Genomic DNA, 23,313 nt, shown 5'->3' on the forward strand with positions numbered 1-23,313 from the left:
ACTAGAGGCGGGAACCCATCTATATGCTCAGCTGTAGCATTAAGAAGCCCTACGTGATGGTCCAAGATCAAACATATAGTGCGAGATGGGCCAAGCACTTGTACATGTAGAAGCCGCATGAACCATGACCACGATTCATTGTTCTCTGCCTCTGCCAAAGCAAAAGCCATGGGTACTATCTGGTCCTCAGGATCAACAACAGCAGCCATCATCAAGGTGCCCCTATACTTTCCTATCAGAAAAGTGCCATCAACAAGTACGACTGGCCGACAAAACAGGAATGCATGTTCCGTTTGCGCGAACGACCAGAACACACGATAGAGGACATGCCTCATTGGGTCCCGAAAACACATCCCTCCGGTGTCCACAAACCATTTCAAGCCAGGGTTGTAGTAATGCATTGCACATAAGATGCGGGGCACCCTATTGTACGCTTCCTCCCAACTACCCCATCGAATTGCCAGAGTAATTTGCTTAGCACGCCAAGCCTTTTTGTACGTCATATTGTACTTAACAAATCCAGATATGGACTGTTGTAAAGAAGACACCGAAATGTCGTTATTGTCATCAACGAGCCCCAATATACGATGGGCAAGGTAACATGCAGTGAGCTGCTGATGATTTTTCTTCCCCCAATTGTCTAGGCAAGTGTGGGGTTCAATAACTTTAGTTATCCTCCACTTGACATCACTCTGTCTCTTCTGTGCATTTAACCTCCACATATAACCATTTTTGCATATCACATGGTACCTCAACTCCTGGTCTAAATGAGTGATGGTGTATGGCCTATGGTGGTACACAGCATAGTCCTGAAGGAAGAGTTTCATCTTTGACATTGTGTTGAATATCATCCCCTTCCTAAGGGTTTTTTCTCATGGTCATACAATGATTTCCTACACATCTAGAGACCGGTGTCACAAACTGCCATATCCATCATGCTGACATCCCTTTAGTTCAGAACGCCCATGAAAGGTACGTTCTTGGACCTTAGTTGCTCAAGCTCAGCTGCTGTGTAATGTGGTGGTGGAACATACTGCCGCGCTTCACTAATTCTAACCCATGAATCATAGGGGGTATCATCTGCAACCAAATCTATGACTAGTCTACCCTGAGCCAAGACACCATGTAAAACCATAGTTGGTACTAGTAATGGCATAGTATGAACCGATACTAGCATGGCATCAGCCGGTGTTGGCATAGCATCTGTACCTCCTTGGTCATCATCAGAATCGTTTGAATCACTGCTAACTACATCACCGATCTTGTCCTCCTCCTCCTCCTGCTCCTTATCTTCTCGTTCGAACTCATTCACATCGAAGTCATTACTGCAATTGAATGAAACTGCTCCTGCGTCAACTGACCGTCCAAATCCATGTTATCTTGAGTTGCTTCCCATTCGACCCCTAATTCATGTTCATTGCCTCCAAAACCATCAATGGACGGGCCGTCCTGAACACCCTACATCCTATACCCATTCTCTACCACCACCTCAGCCATGGGCACATTGGAACCTTGGAGAACCCTAGTGTAGTGGGACCAGTGAGCAGGGTCACGCAAGGGCGCAAGGGCATAAGGACATAGTGTGCCCTAGTCTTCCTAGTATCAAACCTCCCCTTCAGTGTGAAATCACCACCAAACTTTGCATTCAAACGGACACAAAGGTCGTTAAAGTTAGGAGGTTCATCAAACCATTCCAATTCTTCTTCCATATCCTCAAACATACCATCTTCTCTACTAACACTTCCTCCGTATAAAACTCTAACACAACAATCCATCTGCAAAACCATTTCAACAAACTTCATCAAGTCGTCAAATTCGTCGTACGTAATGTCCATAGTAATATTAATACATATTCTAACTATAACTATACTAACTAATCTAAAATTAACATCTATACAAGGCTAACTACAACAACTAATTAGACTAAATCCAATATATAACTAGACTCAATAACTGTACTAACTAAACTACCTCACTTTACTATCTATACTAACTTACTATATTACATATACTAACTAAACTAAATAACTTTATTAACTATACTAACTATACTTTACTAATTTTACTAACTTTATTAATGTCGGTGTTTTGGTCCGGCGGGTCCTCAACCGACTAGTGAAAGTGTACTGCGTGCCCCTAATTCCGGATGGTGACGCAAAGAGACACAAGGTTTATACTGGTTTAGGCAATAGGTGCCCTACGTCCAGTCTGAGAGAGCGATCTTGTATTCTTTGCACCGAGGTGCTTGTAGTAGGGGCTTACAAGCTGAGCGAGAGAGGGAGCTAGTCCCAGGTCTCTGCGTGGAGTGGCGTGGGTTGCTTGAGATGTTGATCTCTTGCAGTGAGGGAGCGTGTGTGTGTTACAGAGCGTTGTGCGTTGCTTGCCCGTGTGCCCTTGCCTAGAAGCGGCCCCGGTCACTCCCTTTTATAGTCGAAGGGAGGCACGGGGGCGATACATGGATTTGCTACGTGGCATTTTGTGAGCAGAGGCGGCATGTCTGAGCCCTATAGCTCGTCACTATGGCGGTATGGTTGGTGGAGCGGCCTTGTCCTCGGTGCACTAGAGCGACACACCGGTCACGCCTGATCCTATGCGACGTGGGAGCTCCTGTGGTGGCATGCGCGCCTTCTTTTGTTGGAGGCGTGCTGGTCACTGTACATTTGATCGGCGCGGAGAGCCGAGGTTGGGTAGAGGCGACGACGCGGGTGTGCTGACTTCAAGGACATAGGAGCTTGGCCCTATGCATGATGTGGGAGCTCCTGCGGCTTGACGCAGGGTATGGTGCGTACTGCAGACAACATGCTGGTCGCTGTATGTTGACAACATAGAGAGCCGAGGCCCAGTCGGTGCAGAGGCTAAACCATTATGGGGGGCTCGGCGGGCGCGAGTCCCGAGGCTACAGGGGCCCGGAAGCGGATAGCCGAGGCTCAGAGGGAGCAGTTGGTCTTGTACGTCGATTCCGAGGCTGCAGGGACCCGGACTTGACTCTCCACGCCGCGCTATCCTTGGAGCAGGGTTTAGGCGGCACAGTGCAGCACGGGTGTTAGTCGTGGGCACAGTGCCGAGCACAGTGCCCGATAACCCCTGCCCCGTCCTGTCCTGGACGGCATGGCATCGATGTGACTCACGTCTCGTCGGCCACTCCACTGTATCGAGCCGTCGTTTGGCTGACATTGTGGGAGTGGTTGAATGCGTTAGTTGGACATGACATCCTGTCAGAGAAGTCGGTCAAGATGGAGGTGACGGGGTTGATGCCGAGCCGGCCTCGAGTGAGTCGCAGAATCGGTACCTCGTCCGAGGCCTGACACGCAGGGCCTCGGGCGAGGCGGAGAATCGGTACCTCGTCCGAGGCCTTGTGGCACGGGGCCTCGGGTGAGGCGAACAATCGGTACCTCATCTGAGGCCTTATGAGCGGGACCTCGGACGAGGCGGAGAATCGGTACCTCATCCGAGGCCTTACGCGCGAGGCCTCGGGCGAGTCGGAGAATCGGTACCTTGTTCAAGGCCTTGCGCATGGGGCCTTGGGTGAGTCGAAGAATCGGTACCTCGTCCGAGGCCTTACGCGTGGGGCCTCGGGCGAGTCGGAGAATTGGTACCTCGTTCGAGGCCTTATGGGCGGGGCCTTGGGTGAGTCAGAGAATCGGTACCTCGTCCGAGGCCTTGTGGTTTCATTTTAGGCCGAGCCCGCTTCGGGTGAGCCTGGATATTGTTCGAGGTGGGCTGGGTGGTCCAGCCAAGCCTCGGATAAGGTGGGGATTTTGCCAGTGGTTGTCTCTTGGCTTCGATATTTACGAGGTCTAAGCGATTTTTTGGTTATTGCTTAGGGGACCCCTTTTCATGGTACCCGACCGTAGCCCCCGAGCCTTGGGGAGAGTGTGAGCGCTCTCTCTGAGGTTTTGACGAGACTTGGCTCGTGGTAGCTCCTGGCGGGATGGCATTTCATACTCAAGGCTTCGGTGGGTGCGCGCGAGCGCACCCACCAGGTGTAGCCCCCGAGGCCCTGGAGGAGTGGATTTATTCCTCTAGGGGCTTTTCTCATGTTGAGTGAGGGTTTTATCACGTTTACCGCGCCCATGAGTGCGAGTTTGGGTCGCTGGGCCTCGGTTTGGTTGCAGGAAGAGCCCTCGAGCCTCTGCTCGGAGCAAGAGGGCGATCAGGAGTTTTCCTGTCTTTTTTGTGCGGCCCTCGCGCATCCTTTTCGTTCAGAAGGAGGGGTGTTTATCGCGTTTGCCGAGCCCTAAAGTGCGAGTTTGGGTCACTGGGTCTCGGCTTGGTTGCAGGAAGAGCCCCTGAGCCTCTACTCGGAGCAAGAGGGCGATCAAGAGTTTCCCTATCTTTTTTGTGCGGCCCTCGCGCATCCTTTTCGTTTAGAAGGAGGGGTTTTATCGTGTTTGCCGAGCCCCCAAGTACGAGTTCAGGTCACTGGGTCTCGGCTTGGTTGTAGGAAGAGCCCCCGAGCCTCTGCTCAGAGCGAGAGGGCGATCAGGAGTTTCCCTGTCTTTTTTGTGTGGCCCTCGTGCATCCTTTTCGTTCAGAAGGAGGGGTGGAGTATGCCAGGCTACCCTCGGTGGGCGAGCAGTGACACCTCCGGTGAGCTATTACCGGGTAAGTCCGAGTGGAGGCCCGTGCCCCATTCGATAGGGGTTGGCTAGCGGTGCAGAGACGCACTCCAAAAGTACCAGAGGGCTTCTCTAGTGGGTCCCAGGGTTATTCGATTGGCCCAAGGGCTCGGTGCCTCCCTATGGTGGGATCCCATTCAGAGACCTCCCTGCCAGTCTTGGACATGACATAGGGCATCCCAAGCAATTGCTTGCTTGGGCCTCGTCCATGTACGGGCTCGCCCATAGTCATCCCTGACTCTGTTTGTCCTAGGGCGGCTGTCGAGACCCTTGGGGGCCCAGCCTTCGAACCCCTGGACCATAACGGGCTCGGTGCCCAGTTCCTTAGTCTGGAAGGAATCGGGTGGGGGATATTCCCTTCCCATCGGCTGGTGACGGCGGGTGCACCTTTTGAGGCGGTTCCTTGGGGAGACAGAATGGCACCTACCGCCGCTGCGGTCGAATGCGACATGACATCTGTGGATGGGATATTACCGTGCGCACGATTAATAAGAAAAAGGTGGACGCGTGGGCAGTTTGGTCGGATCTGGATTAACTGTGCTAGATCTAAGGGAAACTTCCCTGGTTTTGTCACCTGTCCATTTCGCCCTCTTCCCTCCCTCATAAATATGTGACGAGCCATGCCCTGCCCCTCCTTACCTTGCCTGCATTCGCCCTTTCTACCCTCGAGCGGTTGCTAAGAATAGAGGAAGAGAGCGCCGGGGAGAAGAAGGGAGAAGGGGGAGGAAAGGAGAGGGAGAGAGATAGCGAGAGCATGCCTTACCACTGTAGCCACACTCTCCACCACACCCATGGCTGGCGGCGTTGTTGTCCTCTAGGCGGATCCTTGGGGTCCGTCCGACGTGTCCGCGGCGATGCTGCAGTCGCTCGTCGACGACGGTCTCCTCCACTCAGTCACCGACCCCAATAGACCGGAGTGGATTGCTCCGAGGGGGGGGGGGCGAGCCAGAGCTGAGGCCACACGATGGCTACATCGTGAGCTTCGTGGCCTTCCATGAGCATGGTCTTGGCTTGCCGGTGGACCGGTTCATGCGGGCGCTCCCACATTACTATGGCGTGGAGCTCCACAATTTCAATCCCAACTCCATCACGCAGGTGACCATCTTCGTCGCCATCTATGAGGGGCACCTGGGCATCGCTCCCCACTGGGAGCTGTGGCTCCACTTCTTTTGGGTGGGGCTCAACACCAAGCCGGTGGGTACGGCGGGCACGCAGAAGGGGTTGAGGGCCGGCGGCTGCACTCTCCAAGTGCGCCAAGACAGGTAGCCCTTCTACATCCCAGCCCAGCTCACGTCGTCCAACCGCCGCTGGTACAACAACTGGTTCTACCTCCGCAATGATGACGGCAGGCTCCCCCCTATACCGAGCGGGTTGTGGAGAGCTAGCCGGATAGGTGGAGGTACGACGTCCTGTTGGCTGAACAGCCCAAGCTGTAGTCGCTCCTAAAGGCGCTGGAGAGGCTGCATAGCTGTGGCCTTATGGTGGCCATGGTCGTGGTGGCCTTCCACCCTCGGAGGGTGCTGCCGTTGATGGCTCAGCGGCAACGCCTGTTCGAGATGACATCGGGTGAGCCGATCGACGACATCCGGTTGTCCACCGCCGCCCTTTCCGACAAGGAGATTCTACGTCAGGTGAGAGAGACGGTGGAGGGGCGGCAGAGGAGTAGTGATCTGACCCTGTGCTTGATGCGCCCATCATGGGGGTACATCTCTCTGGTGAGTCACGCGTTGCTGCGGCCCCCGAGGCCTCCTTGCTCCTTACGTTTTCAATTTGTTCCCTTATTTGCGCTTGCCGTTCTTGCAGGAGATGAGGGATGTGTGAGCCTCCCCACCGCCTGTTCTTGAGGATGCAGGGTGCAAGCGGAGAATAGGGCGCACGCCGAGGCGTACAAGGAGCAGAAGGACACCGAGGAGGCAAGGCGCAAGAGGAAGAGCCTCGAGCGCGACGAGCTGAAAAAACATCATCGGCAACAGAGGCACGACGGTCTCCCGGAGGAGCCGTCTCCATCATCGTCGTTGAGGGATTCTTCGAGCGATAATGACGAGAGCGAGGCGGGGCAGGGTCCCCTGGACCATCTCCCAAACGTTAGGGAGACGGCTCCTGGGGCATCGGCGAGCGGCCTGGCATCTCTAGGAGGAGGAGAGGATGCCTTGGGGCTAGCGATCGCCTGCCCCAGGGCCAAAGCCAACATGCCTGAGACACAGGCATTGGCGAAATGCGCCGTCAGCCCGATGGGCTCGACGGTGGAGGTGGAGCGGGCGACGGCGGGGGTGACTCAACCGCCTCCGCAGAGGGTCGAGGGGGCATTGGAGTCCAGCGAGGGCTGGCTGGTACCGGCGGACACGGGGGCCGTGCCACCACCGCCGCCACCACCATTGTCGAGGACGAGGGACACAGTACGGAAGCTATTGTGTCCCCGTTCGAGGTAAGTGTTTTGTCAATGGAGTTTACAGCATCTCCCACTCGTTCTTTGGTCGTATGCTGACCTTGTGAGTGCTTTATCTTTTGCCGGAAGCATCAGGCGGAAGCATCCACCCTAGCGCCACGTAAGGTGCTCAAGGTGAGCACTAGCTCCACCGCCCGATGGGTGGTGGAGGCGCAGGCCACCATACAGCGTGGCGCAGCGTCGGCCAGGGCCGACTCGAAGGAGCCAGTCGCCCAAGGAGAGGCTACCGAGGTGGCTGTGGCAGAACCTCCTAAGTTATAGGGCCCACATGCACCTGTCACTGTCCGATGACCTTGGACATTTATGCATATGTTTCCATTAACTTAAAAAGACTGTCGGGTGTCCTCGGGGAACCCCGAATCATCCACGATTTCTGAGCAGGATCACGTTACAGAGTCATTGCAGTATTACAACATTTATTCAAATATCAATACCAGAGTAAAAACAGTGGAAGTCTTACAATAACATAATTTACAAAACAGTAGTTTCAAACCTCACAACTAAGTTCGATGTTTATTACAAAACGAAATAGTGGAGTGGCATTATAATACAATACAAAACACACAATGAAACTGCCCTGCCCAAGGGCCACACATTTACTTCTCATCGTCATCACAAGGAACAACTGTCATGCAGCACGATCCAAAATAGATCTGCTCATGAGGCTCACCTACAACAAGGGGTCAACGAACCCTGAGTACAAAAGTACTCAACAAGACTTAACCGAAATAAAACTGATAGAACTCAGGAATGCCGGCTCATGGGATTCAAGGTATGGCTTTAACAATAATCAAAGTTCTTTTGCATAAAAGCTCTTTAACAAAATTCTTTACTTCAAAGGTAAAACTTTATAAGTACCACATATGAATCTGCCATGATCCGTAATGAGAACATGAACTTCATATCAATCTCTTTCGTAGACCTTTCTCAAGTTCCAGTTATTAATACTATGATGATGAACAGTGAGTTGAGTCTCCATAACCGAGGAGCAACGATGATTCGAACCGATTAAAACCCAGCTAGGAATTCCAGACCACATGACATATGCAGATCCCCAACCTACATATACCAACCTGCACTCAGATCCTCTAAAATAAGAACGGGTCCGCGATACCCGAGAATACAGTACTCCACCAATCCAGCCCATGGCCACGTGGGTACATGCTATTCCCGCCATCTCTCCACTCCTAGTGCGTGAGTAGCCATTCTCGTAATAGACTAGCCAAGTTAAGGCTTACCGAAGTATGTGGTTAGTACTACAAATTCTCACCTCATGCAATTCAACAACGGACGTGCCTTAATCGACACAGGCGGAAAGAACCCGCTCACAAGACCTCCATGTCTGGTGGCTCACACTCACCGAGTCCGCCCGGTCTAGATTTATTACTCCACATTCCCATATCACATGATAACAAGTAACCAAGGTTCCATTAAAAACTTGCAGGTGGTAGGTAATCACCCGACTTTCATCGTTCTAAGCATAGCTAAGCAAAACTAGGCATATACGAATTTAAAACTGGTAATATGGTAAATATGGAATAACAAGGTTGGTAATGTACCAATTTGGCTTGTACTTGACTCCTAATCACTTAATGCAATAAAAAGAAGCAAAAGCAAAATCAATTTGTAAAATACAAGGTAGGGTTGTATGCATCCGGGGCTTGCCTTCGTTGACGGAAAAATCCGGTTCCTACGACGTTTCACAAGTATTCGATCCGACCTCAACAGACGGATTAACCTCCTCAACAACTTGATTAACTATCACATGTCCACCTTCGTTCACTACACGTAATAACAATGCCATGTTTAGCATGATGCGGAATACGAAACGTGATGCTCGATGATGGATGCAACAATTAACAATTTGAATACAACTTTCCTTCACGGTAAAGTTACAAGTCAAACAAACTAAATCTTTTTTGCAACACTTACATCAATTACCAAGGATCATTATCAACAAATGACCCAAGGTCATCACTCAATCAAAATTTCAAACAAAACCTAAATCATTAAAGGTTACTATTTGCTTTTATGAATTAATTATTTAATTCAAAATTATGAAATAAATCAACTTATTCTAATTGAGCTCAAAAATTTTGTAAATGTTCATTACATGATAAGTAAGTGGCAAAACAATTTCATAATTTTTGGACAATTAAATAAGCCTAGAAAAATCATGAAAAATCCATTTATTACTAAATTGAGCAATTTTTATCACATTCAAAAAGTACTAAAAACATTATTTCATATTTTTCTTAAATACTATACATCACAGAGAAGTCACACAAAAATTTTCATAATTTTTGGAGCTCTAAATAAATCTACACAAAAATAACAAATTACATCACTATTCATTCAAATCTAAAAATAGAAAAAATCCATTTGAACGCTGAGTCGCTGACACCATGACCCCACATGTCATCTTCAACCTCCGACGTTGACTACGATGATGATGGTGCTGACCGGCGCAAACTCGCCGACGGTGAGATCACCGGCGATAGACAAAGCTCTAATACGTTCACGACAATAGGACGCATCGATTGGTGGCAAAATCAAGACCCAACCATGACTGGACCGAGCACAACGCTAGCCATGGCGGACGCGAATGTACGGCGGTGCTATGCCGGCAACAACAGGCCGGTAGCAGTTAAACAAAAGGTCTGGGAAGCATCAGTAGCTTACCCCAAACGGTTTGGAGTCAATTACCGAGCCTAAGGAGCAACAACAAGGTGGTTCGACGATCAGCGCAAGCACGGCGGAGCAAAACGTCATCGGCGATGGTGTACCGGTGACTGCAGTGGTCAAAATGAGCAACCAACTAAGGATTAAGTACCACAGCATCGAGACGAAATGGAATCAACCAAAACCAAGGACGGAGATGCACCGTGGAGCTCTGGCCGTGGCGAATCGTGCTCGGCGAAGGGGTTGCCGGCCGCGAGGAAGAAGACGACGCAACTCGAGTTCCCGACGAAGACAAGCCGAATTGGTGGGTCGACTGGATGTGCAAGGAGTAAGCAAAGTTGGAACTAGCTTATCAGCGATGGTGGAGCACAACAACGATGGCGCGGGCTCGCCAGAGATGAGCAAGGCGACGGGAAAAACAGAGCAAGGAGAAAGGGCAAAGACGACGGCGGCTCAAGCTATAAAGGGGGCCAAGAAGCTCGAGGAAGCCGTGCTGTGGCCTTTACCACGCCAGCGCGACGCCAAAACGGCCATGACCACGCCTGGAACGCCGAAGAAGGAAACGCCGGCAATGTAGCTTCAGCGGTGGACACTGTTCACAAAAATTACAGATTTGCCATTCGCCAAAATTCATAAATTACTCTTAAATTTTCATAACAACTCAAAAATCTCCAAAAACAAAAGTTGTTCAAAATCAAAAGGTCTACAACTTTGCTTTTATAACCATCTCCTAATTCGGTCTAGATTTTGAAATGAACTTTTGAATTTGAATAGGGAAATTTACCGAATTACGCCTTTTTGAATTACTCCAAATTTTTCTAAACAACTTGGAAAACTCCAAAAACAAACTTTGTATAACTTGTCAAGCTCTACACTTTTGCTTTTGGGCTCAACCCCAAAATATGCTTAGATTTTGAAATGGATTTTCAGAGTAGGGTTTAAATATTGAAAATCAGGGTTTTCGGAATTTCAAATCAATACAAAGATTTCGAACTTGATTCAAACAATACCAAGCAATGCTTATAACATAAATGTAAACTTATTTTAGTGAATGCATACAAAGTTTTTAATATGACCAAATGCCTTGCAATGCATATGATGACATGGCAGTTTTAATATTTAAACACCCGGGGTGTTACAATCCTTCCCCTAAAAGAAATCTCGCCCCGAGATTCAAAGCCATAGAGTAAGTAATGGAAAAGGAAATGTGTCAGTCCAAAAACATCCAAAACTTGTCCATAAAACAGCTGTGGTTCCTTTACAAAACACAATTTGTAGCAACCGAGCTCAACTAACATTACTCTATTCTATATTGACGCTAGAAACTCTAGAAACTTCTCTAACAAGTAATCTTCTGATTCCCAAGTAGCTTCCTCTTTTGAATGTTGATTCCATTGTATTTTATAGAACTTGATTGTCCGTCTTCGAGTAACACGATCTTTCTGATCTAACACGCGGATAGGATATTTGGAATAAGTTAAATCCGGTTCTAGTTCCACTCCTTCAACTTCAATATTCTGTTTAGGCACTCGGAGACACTTCTTCAATTGAGAAACATGGAACACATCATGCACAGCTGCAAGATGTTCAGGTAATTTCAAGCGATAAGCCACTTTTCCATACCTCTCTAAAATTTGATACGGTCCAATGTATCGGGGTGCCAACTTTCCTTTAACACCAAAACGGGTAACTCCCTTCATTGGTGATACTTTCAGATATACAAAATCTCCTTTGTTAAATACCAATGGTCTCCGTCTTCTATCCGCATAACTCTTTTGGCAGGACTGAGCTATCTTCTAATTACTCTGTATTTGCCTAACCTTGTCTTCTGTTTCTTTCACAAGGTCAACTCCAAAGAATCTTCTTTCTCCAGGCTCAGACCAACTCAACGATGTTCTGCATCTACGACCATAGAGTGCTTCAAATGGCGCCATTCTAATGCTTTCCTGATAACTATTATTGTATGAGAACTCAGCCAAAGGTAAACATTCATCCCACTTATTGGAATAGTTAAGGACACAACACCTTAACATATCTTCAAGTACTTGATTGACTCTTTCAGTCTGTTCATCAGTCTGCAGATGATAAGCTATACTATATAGAAGTTTGGTACCCAACGAAGCATGTAAGTGTTTCCAAAAGCTGGAGACAAACTGTGTACCCCTATCTGACACTATGGTCTTTGGTACACCATGCAAACTCATGATTCTTGCTAAGTACATCTTGGCATATTGGATCATAGGATATATAGTCTTGACAGGAAGAAAATGTGCTGACTTAGTGAGTCGATCTACAATAACCCATACTGAGTCAAATCCCTTTGATGTCTTGGGTAGACCAACAATAAAGTCCATACTTATGTCCTCCCACTTCTAAGATGGAATAGGTAATGGTTGTAATTCACCAGCAGACCTCAAATGTATAGCTTTCACCTTTTGACAAGTATCACACTTCGCTATATATCTAGCAATCTCTATTTTCATTTTAGTCCACCAGAATCTTTGCTTCAAGTCATGGTACATCTTGTTGCTTCCCGGATGGATAGATAACCTAGTAGCATGTGCCTCATCTAGAATTGACTGCCGCAACTCAGGAACTTTTGGTACCACCAGGCGATCCTTGAACCATAACACATCTTCATCATCTATGCTAAAGCATTCCACTTTTCCATTCTTGACTCTTTCCTTGATATGGGCTATACCCTTGTTTTCCTTCTGAGCAACAATAACTTGATCTCGAATAGTGGCTTCAACAATTATGTTGGTCAAACTACCTTGTTGAATTACTTCTACATTCAACTTCTCCATTTCTTGACATAAATTCAGACCCATTGTTCTCACTGTCAGACAATTGCAATAATTTTGCGACTGAGGGCATCTGCAACTACATTTGCTTTACTGGGGTGATAATGTACTTCCAAGTCATAATCTTTAATTAGTTCTAACCATCTTCTTTGTCGTATGTTCAACTCTGACTAAGTAAAGATATACTTTAAGCTCTTGTGGTCTGTATACATATGGCACGTATTACCAAGCAGGTAATGCCGCTAAATCTTCAGAGCATGAACCACAGCTGCTAACTCCAGACCATGAGTCGGATAGTGTTCTTCGTGTTGCTTAAGTTGCCTGGATGCATAAGCAATGACTCGGCCTTCTTGCATCAGCACACATCCAATACCAATACCTGAAGCATCACAATAAACATCAAATGGCTTTTCGATATCAGGTTGGGCTAGCACTGGTGCAGTAGTCAACAGTCTTTTTAAAGTCTGGAAAGCCTCTTCACAATCAGATGACCAGACAAACTTGACTTGGTTTTTCAACAGTTTAGTTATGGGCTTTGATATTTTAGAGAAATCTGGAATAAACCGACGGTAATACCCTGCCAAACCCAAAAAACTCCGAACTTGATGAACTGTGGTTGGTGGTTTCCAATCAAGCACATCCTTCACTTTGCTTGGATCAACTGCAATGCCTTCAGCTGATAAGACATGTCCAAGAAATTGTACTTCCTTGAGCCAAAAATCACATTTGCTGAACTTGGCATATAGTTGATGTTCCCTCAAGCGGGTCAGAACAATTCTGAGATGTTTCGCATGTTCTTTCTTATTCTTGGAATATACTAAAATGTCATCAATAAACACCACTACAAACTTGTCTAGCTCAGGCATGAATACTGAGTTCATCAGATACATAAAATGAGCTGGAGCTTTTGTCAATCCAAAAGACATTACCAAGTATTCATATAATCCATATCTTGTGGTAAATGCCGTTTTGGGAATATCTTCAGGCTTTATCTTAATTTGGTGATATCCTGACCTCAAATCTATCTTGGAGAAAACTTTGGCTCCGGCCAATTGATCAAAAAGCAAATCTAAGGTAATGGATACTTATTCTTGATGGTCACTTCATTCAACGGATGATAGTCAACACATAACCTCAGGGTCTCATCTTTCTTTTTCACAAAAATTGCCGAACATCCCTAAGGTGAGGAACTAGGTTGGATAAACCCCTTCTCAATCAATTCTTGTAACTGAGTCTTCAACTCGGCCAATTCCTTAGGTGGCATCCTATAAGCTCTCTGAGAAATCGGAGCTATTCCAGGTTGTAACTCTATGTTAAACTGTACATCCCTATTAGGTGGTAGACCAGGTAGATCTTCTGGAAATACATCCGGAAATTCACACACTACCAGAATATCTCTAATCTCTTTGACAACAGTTGCACAAACCTTGCCTACTGATCTTCTTAGGGTTGGAAGTTGGATGAGAAGTTGAGAATTACTATCAGACAAACTCACCCTTAATGTCCTATTCAAAGCATCTATAATAGCCTTATGCTGATACATCCAATTCATTCCCAAGATTACATCTATATCCTGATCCTTAAGGATAATCATGGTAGTGGGAAAAATATGCCCACCCAGGTTTACGGGTACCTGGTATACCATTTCCTTAGTACACAAACGTCCCCCGGGCGACTGTATAAATAAACTTTCCTTTGTTGCCCCAATTGAAATTTCATACTTCACAATAAATGTTCTATTGATGAATGGATGCGATGCGCCAGAATCAAAAAGTATAACTGCAGGGTGATTGGCAACAGAAAACATACCTATCATCACTGGCTCCCCTTCTGGAATTTCTCCAGCTTGAATATAGAACACCAAACCTGTCTTCCTCTCATCTTTGCCTTTCTGAGCATTCAGATTGGGGTTCTTGTTTGGTGCCTGACCCTGTTGTTGATTGGCAGGGGTCTTCTGATAATTTTGATTAGCCTACCTAGGATATGGACATTCCCTGGAGAAATGACCAGTCCTTCCACAATTGTAACATGGATAGTTGTGACCCTAGGACGTTGTAGCATTGCCACCAGGAGCATTGGTTGACTGTGAATTTGGATAGGTTATAGCAGGACGGATATTTGACTGTTGCCCGGCTTGGAACTGTGGCGGATGATAAGGAGGACGATTATGATGTACTGGATGATAAATCACCCTCTGCCTCTTCTAATTTCCCCCAAAAGATCTGGACGGCATACTCTTTTTCTTTTTGAGCTCCTTATGCTGCCGATACTTTGACTCTGAAGCAATTGCAATATTTATGGCCTCATGATAAGTGACATTGGTGCAAGTTGTCATCATTATTTGCAGCTTGGTATTCAAACCTCTCATAAACCACCTCTTCTTCTTTGCATCAGTATTGACATGTTCTGATGCATATTGTGACAGGTGATTAAATCTTCCCACATACTGCATCACGATTTGATCTCCTTGCTTCAAAGCAAGGAATTCATCTAGTTTCATTGCCATCACTCCTTCAGGGATATAATGGGCTCTGAAGGCAGTACGAAACTCAGCCCAAGTTATTGGAATGCCAGCTGGTTGCATAGCCACCAAGTTTGCCCACCAAGCACTTGCTGCTCCTCTAAGTTGCTGGGCGGCGAACGTAGGTTTCTGATACTCCGTGCATGGGATAAGATCAAATTTCTGCTCCATGGTTCGGAGCCAGTCATCAGCCTCCAATGGTTCATCTGCCTTGGTGAACACCGGTGGTCTTGTGTCTGTAAAATCAACATATGTAGCCTCCTGTCTGTTGTGGTGGCGACCACGGTTTTCGTGTATCTGATTCTGATTACTCTGAGCTATCTCATGAAGCAAACAAGAATTTTCGATCGTCACATTGACAAGTGCAGTTATAGCATCAGCCAGATTTGTTGGAACTGGTGGCGGATCTGGAATACCATCCTCATCTTGTGAAGTTCCAGGAATATACGAACCCCGCGTATGACGCATCTGCTCATAACAAACCAAACTTTATTCACAAGCCTTTATTGAATTGCACAAAAGCTTACTCCAGACACATTACATAGGGTTTACTAATATAAAAACCAGAACCCGTAAGTACCAAAACAAAACTACATAACTTAACTATAACTAACTATTATACAACTCTACTCTTTTCTGTGATTACTTCAAACTTTAGGCTCGGTATCCATTCCAGAATTATTACCGCCTTCATCATCACTCTCATTGATCATTACTAATTCTTTAGGATCTTCTTCTTCTTCCTCTTCCGATTCGTTATCATCGGCAAGGATGACACCGGGGTCCATGGCATCAGCTTGGGGCTCATGATTCGGATTTAGTAGATTGCTAAGCCTATGAACTTCCTCATGTAGATAGGTATTATGTTCTTCTAAATCTTCTACATAGAATTTTAGCTCATGAGTTCTAGCTCTAGCTACATTTTCCCTGTGCCAAGCTTCATTTCTTCCCTCCACCATACGAACTAACATACTTTCGCAGTTCCTGTGCGCGGTGGTGAGACGCCTCAATTGATCCTGTAATTCTCCTACCTGAATAGCATCCAAAGCCCTATCTCTAGTAGCTTGTGCTAATTCTGCAGAAATCCTCTGTATCTCTACTTGGGGATCAGGCCTAGAACTGCTACTGCTAGCACCGTCATTTCGAGGGGCAAGTTGGTGACGAGGAACGCCTTTGGGTCCAGTGGACTTATGGGGCGTCATCTTGGCACGAGCCATACTGTATGAAGCCAATTTAATCCAAGTAAGATCATTTGATCAAAGTCTAAAGAGCCGCTATGATGGATTACATTACTCAAATCAGACTCACTACTCAACTCCAGACTAAGAGGTGAAGGAAGTAATGAGTGAATTAATTATGATGCATGAATCGTTCTTACGAACAAAAACATCAAAGTTTATAATGCACATAAACAACATTTATTTTTATATAGGGCATAGTAAGATTACTACTCCACCACACAAAACCTTTTTAATCAAATACGGAATGATGAGGAAGAAATAAGATAAGTCAGAAGCAATTTGGACCAAACTATCAAGTTAAATTTAGTCATCCCAAATTATTTTGAAGTTTTTGTAAAACAATACAACAAAAACCTTGTAACGATCGCTCTGATACCATTCTATGGCAGAACCTCCTAAGTTATAGGGCCCACATGCACCTATCACTGTCCGACAACCTTTGACATTTATGCATATGTTTCCATTAACTTAAAAAGACTGTCGGGTGTCCTCGGGGAACCCCGAATCATCCATGATTTCTGAGCAGGATCACATTACAGAGTCATTGCAGTATTACAACATTTATTCAAATATCAATACCAGAGTAAAAACAGCGGAAGTCTTACAATAACATAATTTACAAAATAGTAGTTTCAAACCTCACAACTAAGTTCGATGTTTATTACAAAATGAAATAGTGGAGTGGCATTATAATATAATACAAAACACACAATGAAACTGCCCTGCCCAAGGGCCACACATTTACTTCTCATCGTCATCACAAGGAACAACTGTCATGCAGCACGATCCAAAATAGATCTGCTCATGAGGCTCACCTGCAACAAGGGGTCAACGAACCCTGAGTACAAAAGTACTCAACAAGACTTAACCGAAATAAAACTGATAGAACTCAGGAATGCCGGCTCATGGGATTCAGGTATGGCTTTAACAATAATCAAAGTTCTTTTGCGTAAAAGCTCTTTAACAAAATTCTTTACTTCAAAGGTAAAACTTTATAAGTACCACATATGAATCTGCCATGATTCGTAATGAGAACATGAACTTCATATCAATCTCTTTCGCAGACCTTTCTCAAGTTCCAGTTATTAATACTATGATGATGAACAGTGAGTTGAGTCTCCATAACCGAGGAGCAACGATGATTCGAACCGATTAAAACCCAGCTGGGAATTCCAGACCACACGACATATGCAGATCCCCGACCTACATATACCAACCTGCACTCAGATCCTCTAAAACAAGAATGGGTCCGCGCCACCCGAGAATACAGTACTCCACCAATCCAGCCCATTGCCACGTGGGTACACGCTATTCCCGCCATCTCTCCACTCCCAGTGGGCGAGTAGCCATTCTCGTAATAGACTAGCCAAGTTAAGGCTTACCGAAGTATGTGGTTAGTACTACAAATTCTCACCTCATGCAATTCAACAACGGACCTGCCTTAATCGACACAGGCGGAAAGAACCCGCTCACAAGACCTCCATGTCTGGTGGCTCACACTCACCGAGTCCGCCCGGTCTAGATTTATTACTCCACATTCCCATATCACATGATAACAAGTAACCAAGGTTCCATTAAAAACTTGCAGGTGGCAGGTAATCACCCGACTTTCATCGTTCTAAGCATAGCTAAGCAAAACTAGGCATATACGAATTTAAAACTGGTAATATGGTAAATATGGAATAACAAGGTTGGTAATGTACCAATTTGGCTTGTACTTGACTCCTAATCACTTAGTGCAGTAAAAAGAAGCAAAAGCGAAATCAATTTGTAAAATACAAGGTAGGGTTGTATGCATCCGGGGCTTGCCTTCGTTGACGGAAAAATCCGGTTCCTGCGACGTTTCACAAGTATTCGATCCGACCTCAACAGACGGATTAACCTCCTCAACAACTTGGTTAACTATCACGTGTCCACCTGCATTCACTACACGTAATAACAATGCCATGTTTAGCATGATGCGGAATACGAAACGTGATGCTCGATGATGGATGCAACAATTAACAATTTGAATACAACTTTCCTTCACGGTAAAGTTACAAGTCAAACAAACTAAATCTTTTTTGCAACACTTACATCAATTACCAAGGATCATTATCAACAAATGACCCAAGGTCATCACTCAAAATTTAATTCAACTTATTCAAAATTTTTGTAAATGTTCATTACAAGATAAGTAAGTGGCAAAACAAATTTCATAATTTTTGGACAATTAAATAAGCCTAGAAAAATCATGGAAATCCATTTATTAATAAATTGAGCAATTTTTATCACATTCAAAAAGTACTGAAAAACATTATTACATATTTTTGTTAAATACTATACATCACAGAGAAGTCACATAAAAATTTTCATAATTTTTGGAGCTATAAATAAATCTACACAAAAATAACAAATTACATCACTATTCATTCAAATCTGAAAATAGAAAAAAATCCATTTGAACGCTGAGTCGCTGACACCATGACCCCACATGTCATCTTCAACCTCCGACGTTGACTACGATGACGACGGTGCTGACCGGCGCAAACTCGCCGACGGTGAGATCACCGGCGACAGACAAAGCTCTACTACGTTCACGAGAACAGGACGCATCGATTGGTGGCAAAATCAAGACCCAACCGTGACTGGACCGAGCACAACGCTGGCCATGGCGGACCCAAATGCACGGCGGCACTATGCCGGCGATAACAGGCCGATAGCAGTTAAACAAAAGGTCTGGGAAGCATCAGTAGCTTACCCCGAACGGTTTGGAGTCAATTACCGAGCCTAAGGAGCAACAGCAAGGTGGTTCGACGATCAGTGCAAGCACGGCGGAGCAAAACATCGTCGGCGATGGTGTACCGGCGACTGCAGTGGTCAAAATGAGCAACCAACTAAGGATTAAGTACCACAGCATCGAGACGAAACGGAATCAACCAAAACCAAGGACGGAGATGCACCGTGGAGCTCTAGCCGCAGCGAATCGTGCTCGGCGGAGGGGTTGCCGGCCGCGAGGAAGAAGACGACGCAACTCGAGTTCTCGACGAAGACAAGCCGAATTGGTGGGTCGGCTGGATGCGCAAGGAGTAAGCGAAGTTGGAACTAGCTTATCAGCGACGGTGGAGCACAACAACGACGGCGCGGGCTCGCCGGAGATGAGCAAGGCGACGGGAAAAAACAGAGAAGGAGAAAGGGCAAAGACGACGTCGGCTCAGGCTATAAAGGGGGGCAAGAAGCTCGAGGAAGCCACGCTATGGCCTTTACCACACCAGCACGATGCCAAAACGGCCACGACCGCGCCTGGAACGCCGAAGAAGGAAACGCCGGCAATGTAGCTTCGGCGGTGGACACTGTTCACAAAAATTACAGATTTGCCATTCGCCAAAATTCACAAATTACTCTTAAATTTTCATAACAACTCAAAAATCTCCAAAAACAAAAGTTGTTCAAAATCAAAAGTTCTACAACTTTTCTTTTATAACCATCTCCTAATTTGGTCTAGATTTTGAAATGAACTTTTGAATTTGAATAGGGAAATTTACCGAATTACGCCTTTTTGAATTACTCCAAATTTTTCTAAACAGCTTGAAAAACTCCAAAAACAAACTTTGTATAACTTGTCAAGCTCTACACTTTTGCTTTTGGACTCAACCCCAAAATATGCTTAGATTTTGAAATGGATTTTCAGAGTAGGGTTTAAATATTGAAAATCAGGGTTTTCGGAATTTCAAATCAATACAAAGATTTCGAACTTGATTCAAACAATACCAAGCAATGCTTATAACATAAATGTAAACTTATTTTAGTGAATGCATATAAAGTTTTTAATATGACCAAATGCCTTGCAATGCATATGATGACATGGCAGTTTTAGTATTTAAACACCCGGGGTGTTACAGTGGCCACGAAGCCGGTGGGGGAGGAGGCACCTACGCCATGCGAGGCGGGGGCCCTCGAGTCAAGGGAAGCCAAGGCGCCTTCAATCGTTGAGGCCACCGAGGGCGAGGTCGAGGCCCCTAGGACCTCCGAGGTCGAGGTGGTGGAGGCCAGGGCTTCCAAGGCTTCTGAAGCTGAGGTGGCGGACACCGAGGCTCCTAGGACCACCGAGGCCGAGGTGGCAGAGGCTGGAGCTCCTAGGACCACTGAGGCCGAGGTGGCGGAGGCTGGCTTGGGCGCGGCGGAGCCAGCGGCCCAGGATGCGGAGATGGAGGCGGGGCAAGCTTCGGTACCGCCCCCATTTCAAGACCTGCCACCGTCACAGGAGAGCGCCCGGGAGGTGGAGGTTCATTCAATCTCCTCCGATGATACTTCCTAGGGGAAGGAGGTGGCAGACGCCGAGGTGGCTAGCACCACGGAGCAGCTAGCTTCGACTTCTGGCGAGGGAAGCTCGACCCTCGTCCGGGTACAACCCGAGCCCCGTGGGTGGGATCACCCGCGTGTCTTGTGGCGGAGCTAGGATGACCCTGAGGGGGAGCCTCTGTTCGCCCTTGAGGACATGGCCGAGGGGGGCGCTGGGGCTCCTTTGAGCAATTCCACCATCTAGCAGAGCGGTTGCTGCAGACAGCGCTATCCATCATGGCTAACGACCTGCCCGACGTTGCCCAGGTACATGCTTTCTTTCCTTATGCTATGTCGTCTTTTCCCGAGTTTTCTCGTAGTGCTTGATGTTTATTCTGCCTATCCAGGAGCTCGAGGCCCGGTCCCTCGGAAAGTCGATGTTCCTTCAGTGGGAGAGGGACATCTAGGACCAGCTCCGGCAGTAGAAGGACTTGCTCGTCAATGCCAATGAGCTTCTATTGGTGCGGAGCGCGGAGGTGGAGGACCTCCGCCTTCGCTGTGCTGATATGAAGGCCGAGGCGGCCATGGCTCGGGAGCAAGATGCCCCTTTGGCAGCGCGGATCAAGGAGCTAGAGGAGGAGCTGACCTGGGTGGCCGACGAACGGGACACCTTTAGGTCCCGGGCCGAACAAGTGGCGGCCTCTGTCAAGGTCGTCGTCGGGCAGCTGGGGGCAGAGCAGGGCGCGCACCTGCTGATGAAAGGTGCCCTGGCGGAGGCTGTCAAGGTGGCCGAGGCCTCCCGGGTCGAGGCCTTAACCTAGAAGGAAAAGGCCGAGGGTGAGTCCTGTTGAGCCACACCCCTTGTTTTATTTGTTTTTCTTGCGGTCGACCCCTAACTCCCCGATGCGACGCAGAGCTGGAGAGGGGGGCTTCCAGGGCGGTCGAGGCCTCTCGGGTTGAGGTCCAAAACTAGAGGGAGAAAGCCATGGGTGAGTCTCATAGGCTTGCGCCCCTGTTCGGCTTGTTTTCTTTCATGCTTCACCCCATCCCGCCTGTCTTGGCGTAGGGTTGGAGAAGGAGGTCACCCGAGCAGCCGAGGCCTCCGTCGTAGTGTAGGCAGTGCTCGAGGCCGAGATCCAAGAGCACAACGCGCTGTAGAGCACCACCCATACCGCCTACAAGGCCCTGGAGGTCGGAGGGGTCGAGTCGGGTAGCTCCCTTGGGAGCCGCTTGATCGCGTTGAGCGGCCGACTCCAAGAGCGACTTCGAGGGGCGCTGCATATGGGCGTTAAGCGCACCCTGGCCGTTGTCTCCTCGCACTACGCCGACATCAACCTTGAGGCCGTCAGCGATGGTTACATCATGGCTGAGGATGACGAGAAGGCCGAGGAGGAGGTCATGAAGCTGGTGGAGGGGGCTGAGGCCCCTGGCACGACACTAGCCAGGTTGTTCAAAGAGGAGATGGTTCCTCCCACGCCGATCGCCGACGCTGGCGACCCTGAGTTTTGACCTGGGCCAAAGGGGCCATGTAAGTAGATTAGGACTTACATTATTGTACCATAACACTTGTGGCCGTCAAGGCCTTTTAAAGTACTTGTGTGTATATGCTTTTTAATTGTTTTTTATTGTATTTCCAAGCCTCTGCCCTCTGTCTTGTCTTTGAACATATCTCTTGCAAAAAACTTCCTCGGAGCCTAAGCTGCCCTTCGGGCAAAAGGTGGTGAGGGAGTTGCCATCGCCTAGAGGCGTAGGCCATCTCGCGGCTCGGCCGGTCTTTTGGCCCTGAGACAGACTTTCGGTCCTTAAGTTTTTTACAATCGATTTGTCAGAGTACACGAGAGAGTTTGGTGTAGAATTTTTTTCAAAAAACAACTAAAAATGGTGTCTGGGACTTAGGTGGGGTCCCCCCTTCTAGGCCTCGAGGGAGGCTCAGTTCTGTAGAGGCAGAGCCGAGTCTTGTTCGAGCCCCGCGGTGGGCACCTCTGTAGAGGCAGAGCCAAGTCTCCCTTATAGCGTTATCGTAATGCCGATCCCCCATCAATGGGCTCGGGTGGTTTCTCAAAAAATTAGAACAACTAAAGAATGCTTCTTTATTGTATTTCGAGAAACAATGTATACAATGCTTGGAAATTTAAGGGTAGAAGCGATGTAGCTGTTCTATGTTCCAAGCGTTGGTGAGGATTTCGCCCTTCTCGTTGGCTAGCTTGTAGGTCCCGAGCTTTAGCACTTGGGCGACGATGTACGACCCTTCCCATGGCAGGGTCAGCTTGTGGCAGCCCTTATTGCTCTACCTCAGTCTCAGCACCAGGTCACCCACTTTCAGGTCTCGGCTTCAAATTCACCGTGCTTGATAGCATCGTAGGGCTTGCTGGTACTTGGCCGAGTGTAGCAGCGCAACATCTCGGGCTTCCTCCAGTTGGTCGAGGGCGTCCTCGTGGGTAGTGTGGTTGCTTTGCTCGTTGTAGGCCTATAGCCTCGGGGAACCGTACTCCAAGTCAGTGGGGAGGATGGCCTCAGCTCCATAGACTAGGAAGAACGGTGTGAACCCTGTGGCTTGGCTCGGAGTGTTCCTTAGGATCTAGATGACCGAAGGGAGTTCAGCAAGCCATTTCTTGCCAAATTTCTTCAATCGGTTGTTTATTCTTGGTTTGAGGCCCTATAGGATCATGCCGTTGGCACGTTCTACTTGGCCGTTTGTCCTAGGGTGTCCTACGGCCGACTAGGCCACACGGATGTGGTG

The 23,313-nt window shown here is 47.4% G+C and overlaps 1 protein-coding gene across 1 annotated transcript; it reads left to right on the plus strand.

The window, feature by feature from the left end:
* The first annotated feature begins 5,648 nt into the window (after positions 1–5,648).
* LOC136465816 (uncharacterized) lies at positions 5,649–20,610 on the plus strand. Its single transcript, XM_066464405.1, has 3 exons — positions 5,649–5,881; positions 6,472–7,015; positions 20,170–20,610. The coding sequence occupies exons 1-3, from the start codon at positions 5,649–5,651 to the stop codon at positions 20,608–20,610; spliced, it is 1,218 nt and encodes a 405-aa protein (XP_066320502.1).
* Positions 20,611–23,313: the final 2,703 nt, after the last annotated feature.

This window comes from Miscanthus floridulus, chromosome 7 (genome assembly GCF_019320115.1).
Source record: "Miscanthus floridulus cultivar M001 chromosome 7, ASM1932011v1, whole genome shotgun sequence".
Lineage (NCBI taxonomy): Eukaryota > Viridiplantae > Streptophyta > Magnoliopsida > Poales > Poaceae > Miscanthus > Miscanthus floridulus.